At 39.2% G+C, this 14,571-nt stretch overlaps 1 protein-coding gene across 15 annotated transcripts in view; it reads left to right on the top strand.

Moving 5' to 3' along the window:
• Positions 1 to 14,571, top strand: part of RBFOX1 (RNA binding fox-1 homolog 1) — a 1,158,532-nt gene that overhangs the window by 475,908 nt on the left and 668,053 nt on the right. For all 15 annotated transcript variants that reach the window (XM_027654829.1, XM_027654830.1, XM_027654827.1 and 12 more), the window contains one exon: positions 11,982 to 12,044. In XM_027654829.1, the coding sequence (XP_027510630.1) occupies positions 11,982 to 12,044 (63 nt within the window). The remainder of the gene's footprint in view (positions 1 to 11,981; positions 12,045 to 14,571) is intronic.

Below are 14,571 nucleotides of genomic sequence, written 5' to 3'. Positions count from 1 at the left end.
TCTCAGAGTGTTTATAGGTATTATAAAACGTTTAAAACTTGATATATTGAGGTACTTGAATGGGTTTCAGGCATTAGAGGATTATATTGAGATTTTCTTGCTATCAGTCTGGCACTTTGGGAAGGAAATGTGTGCTTTATTGTCATTACAACCATAAATAGAACTTTTTTGGCTGACGTGAGAACTGATACATGCAGTGAAGAAACTCCAAGATTTTGAAACAATGCTGTAGCATCAAAGGTAAAATCTCTGCAATTAGCAGTTCCACAAATATATTGAAAGTCACAAAAAACATTTGTGATCATGCAAGAATTCATAAACACTCTGTTTTGGTGGACATTCTGCTTTGGTGTCCAAACTGTCAGTCACAGTCACTAGCCACTGCAGAAAATCACCAAGAAATGTGATATTCGAAGTATTTCTCCCTTGCACTGCATACATAATTAAACTCTTATTATAATACTCATGCTAACATGGCAAAGTGTTTTGCCATGCAATAAAAGGACAACCTAGAGAAGACAAAAAATACTAAGATATCTTATCCCCACACATATGATGCAGTTCACTTTTAAGTTGTATATCTTAAAAATTTACCAGTGCAATTTACTAGTGTGTTCAAAATTTTAGAAGAACAACAGGTTTTAAATATAATGCCAGTAGTTTTCTTTCAGCCAGTGTAGTAATGTTTGCTTTCTTAAAGCCAGACCAGTGGAATAAATGCAATAATATCTCTGCTGGATTTCTGGGGGTTGAGGCTTTGCCTCGTACAACATTCATGCTCTTAGAGGATTGCTAGTCTGTTCTGCCAAGGGAAGTTAAGTTTTGAAAATAAGTCCAGAATACTTCTATATGCTGAAAATCCTTGCTTAATATGTTCTTAGTGAAGTTGCATTTGAGAGAGCTTATTCTGTGTAAATTCTTGCTTCTGCATCAGAGGGTAGTTTGGAAATGAGTTCTCAGTCCTTCCAGCCCTGTACCAGCAGCTCGTGCCAGTGTGGGGGAAACAGATGCCACCCTAATTAACAGTCAAAATTAATACCCTTCATGAATGAAAAGGATTGAGGGAAGGCAGTATAAACAAGTTTTCTTTCAGTTGTCAGAAATTTAGTTTTTCTTGTTACATCCCCCTCACCCTGCTTACCCTGAGTGGTGTCTTCATGAGTCTGGAGTCTTAGGTGACAACAATACACGATCCTGTAAGCAGCAGAAATGAAGTTTATTTGAAGAATACAAGCTATGTGTTGATTCTTCAGGCTTCTAACCAAAGATATTTATTCACTTCAAGAAGTAGAAGTTTTTAACTCCTCACTACTAGCAAATAAGAAAACCTGGAATCAGTTTTTCTTCACGTTGCTTGTTTTCGTTTCAAAACCGTGTAACCTTAATATGTAAATTAGTCACTTTGACACAGGCTTTCTGAATTCTAATTTGAAAAGGGAGGGTATATTTTAATTGTTGCTTTTATATGATTTAATGTGCCTTTAGTCACCTTTGATGCTTGTTAGTGGAGCACTACTATTTTTCTCACGCTTGAATAATAGCACATAATCTGTGGTTTGCTTTAGTGTGCCAAGGAAAACAGGCAAAGGTGGAGCAGGTTTCTCCATACCATTAAGAGGATATTTTGATTCCCTGGAAGCACAAGCAGTGCATTCCTTTTGCAATAGCTTGATTAAAAAAAGGTCCCTACTAGGAAACAGCTAATTACACTGGTAGCACATTAACAGAATATGTAACTTGAGTAAAGATGCAACAATAAATCAAATAAAGCAATTATATAAATTGGAGCATCTTTGAAAAGTAGGACAAGTTGTCTGAGTGTGTTATTTATTTAATGCCAACTTAATATCACAAGAGCAAACAGTAAGACAGGTAAAGTACATCAAAATATTAATTATATGGATCCAATGCTATAGCTTATAAGAAATGCTTACTTACTGCTTCTCTTCAAGAAAATTGCTGATGGAAGTTTAAGCATAACATCTTGAATTATTCACAAGTATCTGAATTATGATGGGTAGATCTAAATGATACCCAGAGGAGCTTTGATATTTAAACAGGACAAAGGCATTTTACCAGTTTTCTGGAAGTTGTGGCTGTGAGACTTGAATCATTCTTTCCTGCACGTATTTTTCAGGTTACAAACTATGAAACTGTAGTTTTGAACAGTCCTGTTTTGGTTTAGCAGGTTAGCTCTTAAATCCTGGTTTAAGATTTTTATTTTTTATTTTTTCAAAAGCATTTCCAAAATGTTCTACAGAGCAAGATAAAAGATGTAAAAAAATATGAATGTAAACATTGCCATGACTCCTTTAGACAAACCATCATCTGACAGCAGCCAGTATCTGATGCTTTCACAGGGATTGGTTTCAGTAACAAGGTATTGAGCCATTTTTAATTTGACTTGGTAAAATTCCATCAGAGCAAGCAGTTATCTCCTAGTGCTTCTAACAATTTGTCTTAAACCCTGGAAAGATGGAGACACCTTATCCTGCATCCAGGCAGGATCTGGTTTATTGCACAGGAGCTGGGGTGTGACTCAGGCTGTGGTTTGCAGCTTTTGGTAAACGTGGCAGCTCTTTTCAATCAAGTTTTGGCAGCATAATTTTCGGTGAGTTGTAAATAGAGATAAAAATGTAACTATTATAGTTGGCAAATGTATTTGGGCACTTGGTGACTGAGCTGGAGGTTGTGGTAGTCACAGCACAGCAGCTCCTGATGGGTTCACTCCCAATCTGTTGGTGCTGGCTGCTCTCCTCCGTCCTGTTCCTGCAGGAGAGGGTCAGCATCTGGAGCAGGGACGTGTTCCCAGTTGGATTAACTGCTCCTGGGTCTGGAAGCCAAAGAACAGCAGAGCAGCTTTCAGGAGTATGAATTAGTTTGGAGAAGATGCTGCCCATGAGTTGGCAGTACTGCAGGGTGCACAAAGCCAGCGATGGGCTGAGCAGTGAGGATTCTTCAGGCACTCCTTTGGAAGCAGTAGGGAGGGCAGTTCCCAGGAACATGCAGTTTTGGAATCATCTTAGCAACTTCATCCTTAATTTGAGCACAGGTTATGGCACTTCCATATCTGCACTGTCTAAAGAGAGATACTGCTGTGTTGCTTAGCATTGGAGATGAGATGATCTTTTTCGAAGGCTCAGTGAAGAGATCTGTAAAGAAAAATACTTTTTATGGGAATATAGAAGCTATTGCTTCATTTCTGTATTAATTTTAAGAAGTGAATGCTGACTGTGAGTGAAATCCCTGAGAGATGTAGCTTTGGTCAAGGAGGGAGTAAGAATGGGCAGTCGTTCATGCTGTAATAATCATATTTGTATGACAGATTTGGACGTTCAGGCTGCTTATTCCCTCTGCAGATTGAAAATAGTTGCATTTTCATTGTATAAACCAAATTGATTTTTATCTTGTGTCCAACAAAACCTCTGATCCTGAACTCTGTGGGCAGGGGGATGCAGCCAGACTTCCCAGCTGCATTCCTGCCTGGGGCAGGGCAGGTACACAAGGTGCAGGTTCCTGGCTGCAGCGTTACAGTTAAATCTCTATCCCTTATTTTATGATGCAACAAATATAATTTGTCTTCTTGTAGTGCTTGATGTATGTGGAATGTGAATGAAACAAAGAGATGGGATTAAACACGTAAATTTGGAATTGTTTTGGAAGGCAGCTCTGCAGGAAAACTTGCAGCTATTCAAGGAAAATGCTCAAATGTTAATAGTGGGAGGTGTGTGAGGCTGCAGGATAAAGAATCACTGCACAGTGAGACTTGTTTTCAAAAGCAATATGTGGAGTAGGAAAAGAAATGGAGTAATTTAAATATGAAAGGCAATGAAATGGAATGAATCAAAGTATGACTAACAAGGTGATTTAGTGAGATGTAGTTAAGCTGGATGCAATGTGATTTTAAAAGAAAGGGGTAGATTTAGTAATAGAAATGTAGATGTCTGAGGAAAAAATGCAAAACAAGTAAAAGAGTCTAAGGGGAGCTAATGTTTAGTAACAGTATTTTCAGTGTAAAAACTATTAGGCATTTAATTATAATGTCATTAGTTTTAAACCACCTACATACATAACATTCACACAACAACAAAAAAAAAGGATCGTTGTCAGGTTGTTGTAAAATAAACATTGAAAGGGAAAAATAAATGGACCGTGACTTTACAGTGTCACTGTAAAATAAAGAATGAATATTTTACTGTGAACTAAGCAGTGTGGGATAAAATAAGAAATAAAAGATGAACAAGTCTGAAAAATAAAATTAGGAGTAAATAGGACCTAGAAGCTTGTTCTATATGATGGACAGAAAATGAAATAGTGTGGAGTTTGTGAAAGAGTGTCTGTAACTGCTCCTTGTTGGTGACCCCACGTGGGACTAGTTAGACCACTGGTTAGCTACAAAATGTGAGGAATATGTATCAATTAGATATTTCCAGCGATTTTTGGCCTCACAGCTGATGTGCTAAATACAAACCAAACCATACATTTTCAGAAATTTGGGCAAGTTCTTCAATGGTTTAAAGTAGTGGATCTCTGGCTCAAAGGATTTGGCCCCGCAAAAAGAAACTGCACACCTTGTTTGATGTATTCCTGTGCCTGGTGAGCAAGGCAAGGACTGGGTACACGGTGTTCTGCTGTTGAAATAAAACCTGTGCTTCTTTACCAATATCTAAATACAGACTAAAATCATATTTTCTCATTCCATTGTCTCCCTCCCCAAATGGGAAGTGCTGTTGTTTATTTTATAAAAGGAAAATTCCTGATTCCTTTTTAAGATTAAAGAAAAAATATTCACAATGAGCTCTGCCCTGAGAATTGGTATGCTGAGCCTGTCAGACTGTGAATCTTTATTATTACCGAGCTTTATCCTTGAGTACATAGCTTGCAATTCCGTTTGAATATTAAGTGTCAGGCTCAAATGCACTGGTGAGAGATTTGCAGCAGCCAGCAGGCTCCTGGCCCAACCTTGGCAGCCTCTGACCTCTCTCCTCATTGATAAGTGGTCTTATTTCACAGGTGTCAGCTTAGTGGTGTGAGGCTCCTGATGATGTGAGTGATGGAGAAGGTACCATTACCTGCAGCTCATGATTTTCCTGGGACACTGGGGAAGGTTACAGAGCAAGAAAAAGAGGTGTGGAACTGGTCATTCAGAAATGGGAAGGAAAACGTGTGATGCTTGCAAATGTGGTTCTTTTTCTGCTTGGATGTAGCACACCTAAAAAGGACTCCAGTTAAATAAACCCCCCAAACCAATCTTTTTTGTTTGTTTATTTAAAAATTACAAATCTGGGCCCAATGGTTCTGCAGAGACGTGCTCTGTGTGCCTGGGCTATAGGTTGCATCATTTATATTTATGCTTTTGGGTCCTTTTTCCTCCTATGAAAATTATGTTGCTCTTGGGGAAAAATCTACTGCTTTCCCTTGGCACTGAAGCTGAACTTCCTCCTTTTTTTTTTACCTTCTGATCAGAGGTGAGAACTTGAACTCCAGAGTGGGATCTTAATGGACTTCTCTGTACTTTTGACTTTACATTTTACAGTCATAATCAGTTATGCTCAGCTGGTAACAACACAAATAATTCCGTTGAAAAGACCCCCAGCCCAAGGTTCTCCTGTTTATGTAAAATAAACACCAGCAAGTCTTTTTTAATCAGTTGTAGTCATTATGGTTAGCAGGAATAAATTTACAAACATGGAAGATTTATATTATTTTACTGTTTGCTTCTTTTTCAGGCTGAGATCTCACTTCCTAACTTCCTAAAGAGCACTTTTGATAAAATTAAGATAACCCATGTGCAAAAATAGCTATAACTTCTACCTTCAGATTAGATTTTTTTCTTTGTTTTGGTCCACAAGAAACCTGCTCCAGTCAGTGGAATTTGCTGTACCCTCCAAATATTGCTTTTCCACTAGGGCTCATAGATTTAGCCTAGAGTTGTGCTGTTTCTGTAAGAATAATTATGTCATAAATCAAAAAGCTGTTGGATAAACTGGTGGGTTTTTGGTTTTGTTTTGTTTTTATTTTCCTTTATTCTGGTCATTAATTTCAGGTGTTATTTATTAACATCTAAACCTCTTAAGCAACGTCAAATTTTTATTAAAAAATTAGAAAAAATAGGTAAGCTTACTGTTCTTTTCTCTGCATCTGAAATTTCTTTCCAGACTTCATTGCGTATACAGGCATGATTCATTTCTTGACCTGCGAGAGATGAGAGAACCACTAGTTTGAAAATGCTGAGTGTAAAACCACTGTTCTGGAAGTATAATGTTCCTGCTTTTTAGTGTTTGTCAGGAGCAGGGTGTTCAGGGCTAAAAGCTCACCACTGGAATTGATGAAAGGACTTCTCTGCAGTGGTAGATGAGAACAGTTCAGCCTTTTTCAAATTACTTTGTTATTTCTGCATCTGCTCTGAATGCCTCGTTCCCTGGAATTTGTGAGAAATGATCATTTAGCATGGCGGGCACAGGAGTGTGTTTCCATGGTTAACATGTGAGTAATCTTGCTAATATTGGGGGCAATTGCTCTACCTGCTCACAAGGCAGAACAGTCTGTGCTGCGGAAGAGTGAGGAGAAACAAAATAAATTAGAAGAAAAGTCCTGAAACTGTTAAGTAGTAATAGAGAAACTCAGTGTCTGGGGCTTTGCCCCCTCCCTGCACTGCCAGGGCAACTGGTTCTCCCACAGTGTAGGCTCATGTGTTTGTAGCCAAAACTGTGAAAGGTCCTTTTTTGAAGAACCAGTATGTCTTTCAGCTTCATAATGTGTTTACTGTTAATACTACAGGTTTTACACTGAATAGATACTTTACCATCAGCATGGCCTCACCCTGTTTTGAACTGGGTGGCTTACCTTATATCTTAAAAATTAGGTGTTTATTTAAAAGTTCTGGCAGTTTCAATCATGGGTAAGGGGATATACCTTGCAAACGATGCTTTCATCTCAAGTGAGAGGTGGAGGTAGAAGCAGAGAGAGTTTGAGGGTGTCACAATCTTGTTCTGTACTGCAGCCTGTGCAGTGCTGCTGCCCTGCAGGGCTCAGGGGAGGTCCAAAGAACTTCTTGCCCAGCTTGCACAATATTTGAAAAATGATATTTTAAAATATTTAAATATTTAAAAAATATTCACTATTTAGACATATCCGTGGCATTTTTACCTCTGTAACATCAAGCAGTTCTGAATGCAGTGGTGGTCACAACCTCCACTGGACAGATGGGAAATTGGGTGTCTCAGCTGATGTTTTGAAGTTCTTGTCTGTCACCAGTCTTTTGTCATCACATTGCCCAGAATCTGTGCTAAGGGGCACAGCCCTGAAGACAGGGAGGTTACACTGTGGAATTGTGTGCCAAAGGTCCAGGAGAGAGCTGACACTGAGTCTGTTCTCACCTCCCAGCTGTCTCCCCTCTTGTACAGATATAAACATATAAATCCAACACAATGCAGAGCATTGACATTTGGAGTTAATATTCCAAATAAGTTCTTATTCCAAGAAAAACTATTCAGTCTCAAATGCTATTTGGGCAAATACATGCTCACATTCACCAAATCTCAGTATGTGTCCTCCCATCACAAAGAAAACTTCTGTGATTCCTGCAAACAAAAATACACTCTTTCTACTCCTTGGGTTCCAAATGTGCTGTGTGCCAGTTTAGTTTGGAGACAATGATTTACTTAATTTGGACAAATTAGAGATTGAAAATTATTTTCAAGAGACTTTGCAGTATTTTTCATTTTATAGGTAATATTAGCAACTAGCAATAATTGCAACAGTCTTCTCAATAGTCTTCATAATATTATTCTGTGTAGTAATACCATATATCCCATATACACATTCTTGACTGTGCTTTGGGTTGCTGGTTGTACTTTTTCCCTTCTACCCAAAGTTTCACTGTTGATGACATTATATGAGATATTTTTCTACTCCTTGAGTTTCTTCTGTATCTACTTCACAGGGTACAGTCTGCACTTAGTGCTTCATTCTTCCAAGATTCTTTTCCTTTAGAAAATGGACCCAGGGCCCCTGTGCTTCCATCCTGCTCTTGTCACACAGACAGCATTCTCTGGTGACAGGATGCCACCTTTCCATCACAACAGCAGCATTCCTGAGAGGAGAAGTGGATCAGTGAGGATCTGAACACACATCTATTGTGTGGCTGCTGTTGTGGTGGCATTGGCTGCCAGGTTTAAGCACTGTGGCTTCCAGTGCAGGTGTCCTAGGGCCTGCTAGCAGCTGGATGCTCCTGGAGAGAACCAGGAGCTGAGTCTTTTCTCTTCCCTATGGAGAGCAGTCCATCTAAACACGGGGTCTAAGCACAGAGGGCAGAGCCAGGTCCTGGAGATGGGGTCTGTCCATTGACAGCAGGGTGGTGAACCAGGACCAGGATCCAGCTGGGAAGTCCAGGAGCAGCAGTTCATGGGCAGAGAGAGGTGATAGAGGCAGGGTGGCAATGTGGGTCCAAAGTCCAGACTAAAAGGCAGGCTGGGCAGAAGGTGCAGTGCAGGTCCAGGGGGCTGACCCAGGAGAGGGGTGGCCCATCAACCACGTCTGAGGGTCATCCCGGGCTGGAGATGGGGAACCCCATGGGACAGTTTAGGCAGGGAGCCAGAGCCTGAGAAACTCTTCTTTCCCTTGTGAGAAGAAATGCTTTTCTTTCAAATATTCATTAGAATTATCACATTCCAAAAAAGAGCAATACTAAGGTGATGCTTAAGGCTTGTGATTAAATGCAATGGTTAAGTAAGTGCAGCTAGAAATGGTCAGAAAATGGTTTCAATCCCCCTCTTCTAAGGCTGATCTATGCAGGGAGCTGCTCTGCCTGTGTTGAGTGTGCTGGCATAAATATCAAATGTGGTTTATTGTATTCCAGTTGTATTTCTTTTTGTCTTCTTTTCCCTTTTTTTTTTTTAACCTGATGTTCTAAGGATTTCCTTTTAGTGCCTACGAACATCTCCTTTTGACAGACAGTGCAAATTAAAAGATATGGCTGGGCAAAGGAAACTGGAACCCAAATATGCCCCCTGGGTTTTCATTTACAGTTAGAAGCTACAGACACAATTACTGCTGACAGAAATTCAGAAGCCAGTGGCAGAGTGCATGTGGCAGTAGACTCATGCCAGGCAGTAATTGGGAAGATTATTTTTAATCAGAGCATATCCTACAGCCCAAACATTAGAAATCTCTTGTAAGGCTGACAGGAAATTAAACTGAGACCAAACAAAAAAGCCTCAAAATAGAAGTAATATGGTTAGAAGTCTAATGATGGCAAAACTCACTGCTTGTTGCATTTGGTTGTTATCTAAGGGGAATGGCTTTTAACTTGCAGCAACAGGTATCATTGTTTAATTGCATTTCTAGAATGCAATTAAAATAAAAAGTATCAGATTAGATCACTTTAGACATAGGCTTTTGATACAGGTGTGAAGCAGCAGATGTTAAGTCAGACAGTAATTGTGGGTATGTATTAGTAGTAATTTTTAATATTGCTTTGGGTTATTTATTTTTTATTGTTGTTTTTTTTTCCTTTAACGCTTAAGGAAGCTACTTCTATGGAAAAATAATAACGTGTCTGGGATACTCTTGGAATGCTTGGATATGGTAACAGTTTGTGAAGCCTGCATGGCCTGGGGCTCCCTTTCTCAGTGACCCTGTAGAATAACCTCTGCTTCTTTGGGCTGCCTGAGCTGCTGCCCCGAGGGAGAAGCACTCAAGGTACTCTCAGTACTTTTTGCACCTGAAATATTCCCCTGAAAACACAACTTTTTCATTTTTAAGTGAATTTTAAGCCATCGTCCTCTCTGCCAAACTTTTCCATACACACTTAGCAGACCTTCTGTCAGGTTTTCCTTGTCTCAGAACAACAGGAGCCCTGGGAGTGGTCACTCTGCTGAAGGGTTCTGCTGTTCTTGTGTGTGCCTGGCACATACAAATGTTGTATTATCAGATGTAAACAAAACTTTGCTCATTGGGAATTTATTTCTGTGTGATAGGAATGCAAAAACAAGAGCCTACTTCATGTTTTGTTTCAAGTTATGGCAGTCGTGGAAAAGAAAAATTTAGTATTGAAAATGTGTATCTTGTATTTCTCCACAAGATTGCTATGTAGCTGTGTGGACAGCCTTGATGACACTTCATGTCAGTATAAAAATAAGGTTTAATGTCCAAGCCCAGATTCAACTAGGTTATCTTGAGGCTTGTAAATAGGATTTTATCAGAATGGAGGTTTATTTCCACAAAACTACTGGAATTTTTCAACTGTGTTTCCTTCTACTGAAAATTGCTTCTTATAATCATATGAATATGACTGAAAATCTTGCTCATTGTTTATATATTGCCTGAGGAGCTGGGTAACAAATTATGTCTACTTAGTAACACAGGCAATTTGTGGAATTGCTCTGGAAATAGGGCCCTGCTGTGTGGTAGGTGATGGGATATCAGGGATATCCTGTGGTTCTCACTGCACAGGGACCTGCCCTGAGCTGGCTGGTGCTGTGCGGAGGGTTCCACTGCCTCAGGCAGGGCTGGGGGTTTCCTTGGGTGGGGAGAAATCTTTACAGAACTTTGTAAAGTTTGTAAATGTGCCACTCTTCCTTTTGTCCAGCAATAAATAAATAAACAAACAGAAACTGCTGTCTTCAGCTCAGGAATTGATTAATGTGGGGGGTTTGGGCAGTAAGACAGTGGGAATTGCTGCTGGGAGCATCAGTTGTGAACTTGGTTCTTTCTCTGGCACTCCCCTAGTGATAGTCCCAGCTCTGAGGAGACCTAAATACAAGTATTTTTGTTGTTCCTGATTGGCACTCTTTCACATTCTGAAGTTTTTGAGGTTTTTTATCAGTATGTGTGATTGTTGTAATACTCCTGATATGTTTATAGAGCACATGCCTTTCTGGTACTGCTGGTTCTTGTTGCTCTTTATCCTCAGCTGCATTTCTTATTTACTGATTTATGTTTTTGTTTATTTGTGTAAAATGAAATCACATATAAGGAAGAAGACATTTCGTGAAAAATTATTCAGTATATTTACTGTTTGGAATTTTACTGAAGTATGTAAAAAGTATATGAATATATACTATTATATACTATATACTATATACTTATACTATAGAAAATACATAACATAGACTGAAATATATAAACATGTTGAGTATGTAAATATGTTAATTTATCTAGAGAATTATTTGGATATATGTGGACTACATGTAATTATCTTTGAAGACTCAAAATATGAACAGTGTTTCTATTTTCAGGAGTATCTGTATCAGAGAGTGTGTATTACCACTTGCACGTGGAAATGAAAAATGCATGTAGGGTGAATCTGTTAGGTAAAACATGTCTGAAGTTATTGTGACTTCTGAAATTCAGTGAATAATTCATTCAAATGTTACATGTCACCAGCTGCTCATCAATAAAAAAGAGTGGCATGGAATAGGACGTTACCTGATTGGAATTCCCAGCTAGGTGCTTGTAAATCTATTCTGAATGGCCCCTGTTGGTTGTGTATTTTATGCTAATTTGGCTCTTGCAAAATCGCTTCAAGTTTTCCGTTGAAGAATACACAAAAAGTAAATCACAGTCGTGTGTTCCTATTGAAACAGGAGCCTGTGCTGGAGAAAATTTTCGACTACAGCTTAGTAATGTCTATTTTAGTAGATAAGTCTGTAATGAAAACGTGGGGTTTTGGGTTCAAGTACGTTGGAAACTGTGTGGAAATGTTTACTGTCCGTTGAGTGATAAATAAATAATAAAATCTTTGTTGGCACTTGTGACTCAGTAAGCAGATTTTGCTGTTTGGCTTTGTACTACAATCAAAATGCCCTGATGACCCAATAATTTGTGCAGCCCTTCCTGGACAGCCCCAATAATGCCTTAGCAATTGTAATTTTTTGTGGAATCTTTAAGCCTGCCTGCAAACCTTCTGTGGGCACAGGGCGCAAACACGAGCTCCCGAATCCTGCATTTCCAGTAAGAATGTATTTTTCTTTCCACAGGAAACCACACAGAAGCCCCATGCAAGTGGTGCCTATTGTTTCCATGATCGGAGCCTCCTCTCAGTAAGTCCCTGATTTGTGTTGTGTGTTTGTTCCCCTCTCAGTGGCACTGCAATCTCTGTTAGGCTGCCACAGGGAATGAAGAAATACTTCACTGGGCTCCCCAGCTTGCTGTGCTGATGCTGCATCACAAGACTAATAGAGCACAAGTAAAAGGTCTGATCACTTTTAGTCTCAGTGAACAGCAACTTGCCAGTGACATGTTTAGAAAATAGTCCTGCCTGGTTCTGCCTGTGGGTCAAAGTGATTTTCTCTTGTATTTCCCTTGGCTGTGATGGGGTTGTGTCACTACTGTGTGTGTTTTACCTTTGGCTGATTACTTTGTGTACAGATTAGTCACAGACACTTTTTTTCCCCTTCCAACAACTATGGATAATTAATTCATCATTCTTTCTATTTTAATCACTCTTATAATGTCAGAATAAGGAATATCTTTTGAATTGAGTTTCAAAAAGTATTTGTGCTGATTGGTTTTTTTTTTTTGTCCTTTTTTTTTTTTTCCTGGGAAGAGGCTTTCAAATCCAAACTACGTGTTACTCTTTCATACTTGGAATTTATTTTCTAGTCAAGTTTTTTGTTATAGCATATGCATAGAAACTATATTGATTAAGCACTTTTTAATCAGGGTATAATTTTTCATGCTTAAATACAGAACTATCAGACAAAAATAAGAGTGTGATTCTTGGTAGGTGTGTATTTGGTACTTCTCAAACAGTTTTTAATAATCCTCTGCTTAAAATAAACTGCAATGCCGTAATGTGTTGTGTTAGGTAATAAGTATGGCTTGTTCAATACTGGGCTGACTGAGTATATGTCTGCTTTATATACATTTATACTGTTCTTTGTTTTATATTGACAGAATAATGGACTAGATTCCCTTTATTGTTCTAGTGTATTAATATTGGTAGCTGAGTTCTGCCCCAACACACAAAGTTTCGTGTCACTGAAAAATTTAGACACACAGTCCTTGCTAGAAAAAAAGAAGAGTTTTGCATTTATTCTCCTACACTGAACACAATCTTCCTCTTAATGTCTTTGAAATAAGATTTCATTATTTCAAAAAGACTGCCTGGCTTACTGGATAGAAAAAAAAAAAAGCCTGTTCATCTTGAGGATAGATTTAAATCAATTCTGTAGTGCTCAGCATGCTTGTTGCTTTTAGCTTTTCCTCTGTCACGAACAGTATTTTCTCTCACAGAATAACCTTCCAGCCCTTAACAGAATTTGATGCAATTGACAGCTTTTGTTAGAAAAATTCTGGTAAAAATTGCACGGCTGAGGTTGGGGTTTCTAACCCGGGGGAGACAGTGGTCCCTGAGATAATCACAGCGTGTTTGGAGGAAGCTCACATTAATTTGACTGTGAATATAGTGCCTCAGTATCCATAAATGCAGTTTAAGGAAAAGATATTCATTTTTCCTCAACAAGCTAAAGCAGACATTTGGTATCTATGCCGAGAGAGAAGACGAAAACACTCATTTGGAATTTGAGGGAGGTTCAGCGCTTCCAAATCTCAACGCGCATAATTCGCCTGATTATTTTTCCCTTGCGATCAGAACCCACCAGCACAACGACTATCAATCAGCTTCTGGGGCTGGGAGGTCACTCTGTCACCAGGCTCAGCCCCAAGCCCAGCATGTTGCCTGGTAACAGCCTCTGGAGATGGGTTGGCTCCTGGCAGCACCATATGGCTGGGCGGGGTGGCCTCTGCCCCCGGGACACGGGGACACGTGTACGACATTGCTGAGTGGGAAATCCTCTGTCCCGCTCCCCCAGTGAGCAAAACCACAGAAAACAGCAGTACCACAACAGCACAGACGTGTTGAGGTGCTGGGATTGCGTGGAATGAAACAAGTATCGGTCACTTGTCAGAAATGTCTTGTAATAATCACAGTGAATTTTGTGCTCGGTATCCTTCAGCTGGATTTTTATATGATTTCTAGCTGTGCTTGCCTTACAGTATTTTTCTATTTCGTCATCAAATATGGTCATGTAAGTATAGTTGAATTTTAGTATAATTTCTAACTGTGCTTGTTTTATCACTATTTTTCTATTTCGTCATCAAATATAGTGATATCAGTATAGTTTTAACAATCCAATTACAGAGGAATCCTGGATTTTAAAAGTTCGACTCCATAGCCTATGGATTTAGGTGTTTGGCCTTCTCTTAATTGTGCAGTAATGCCTACAGTGCTCCAGCAAAGTAAACCAGTAAACAAAGCAATAAAAGACAGTTCCAGAGAACAACTGGAAACAAACATAACAGGCAAAGGAGATAGAATTGTTCCAAATATACAGTGGAAAATCAAGGACAAAGAGTGACTGGCAAGCAGTTTGGCACAGAAATGGATGTAAAACCTAGATAAACAGAGTCTTCACTCATTCCCTTAACTGGAGCAATTTTCCCATTCCATTGTGACAAACTGGAATTCATTAAATACTGGAATACTGGAGCGAGCAGTGCTGGGCAGCAGCAGAGGCCGTGATCTCCCTGCTCTGGCTGTTGTATTCCAGATAAACCTGCAATCCA

Source organism: Corapipo altera, unplaced genomic scaffold (genome assembly GCF_003945725.1).
Source record: "Corapipo altera isolate COAL_440 unplaced genomic scaffold, ASM394572v1 98, whole genome shotgun sequence".
NCBI lineage: Eukaryota > Metazoa > Chordata > Aves > Passeriformes > Pipridae > Corapipo > Corapipo altera.
The sequence above is the reverse complement of the archived record's forward strand: the minus strand, read 5'-3'. Positions and strand labels throughout refer to the sequence as shown.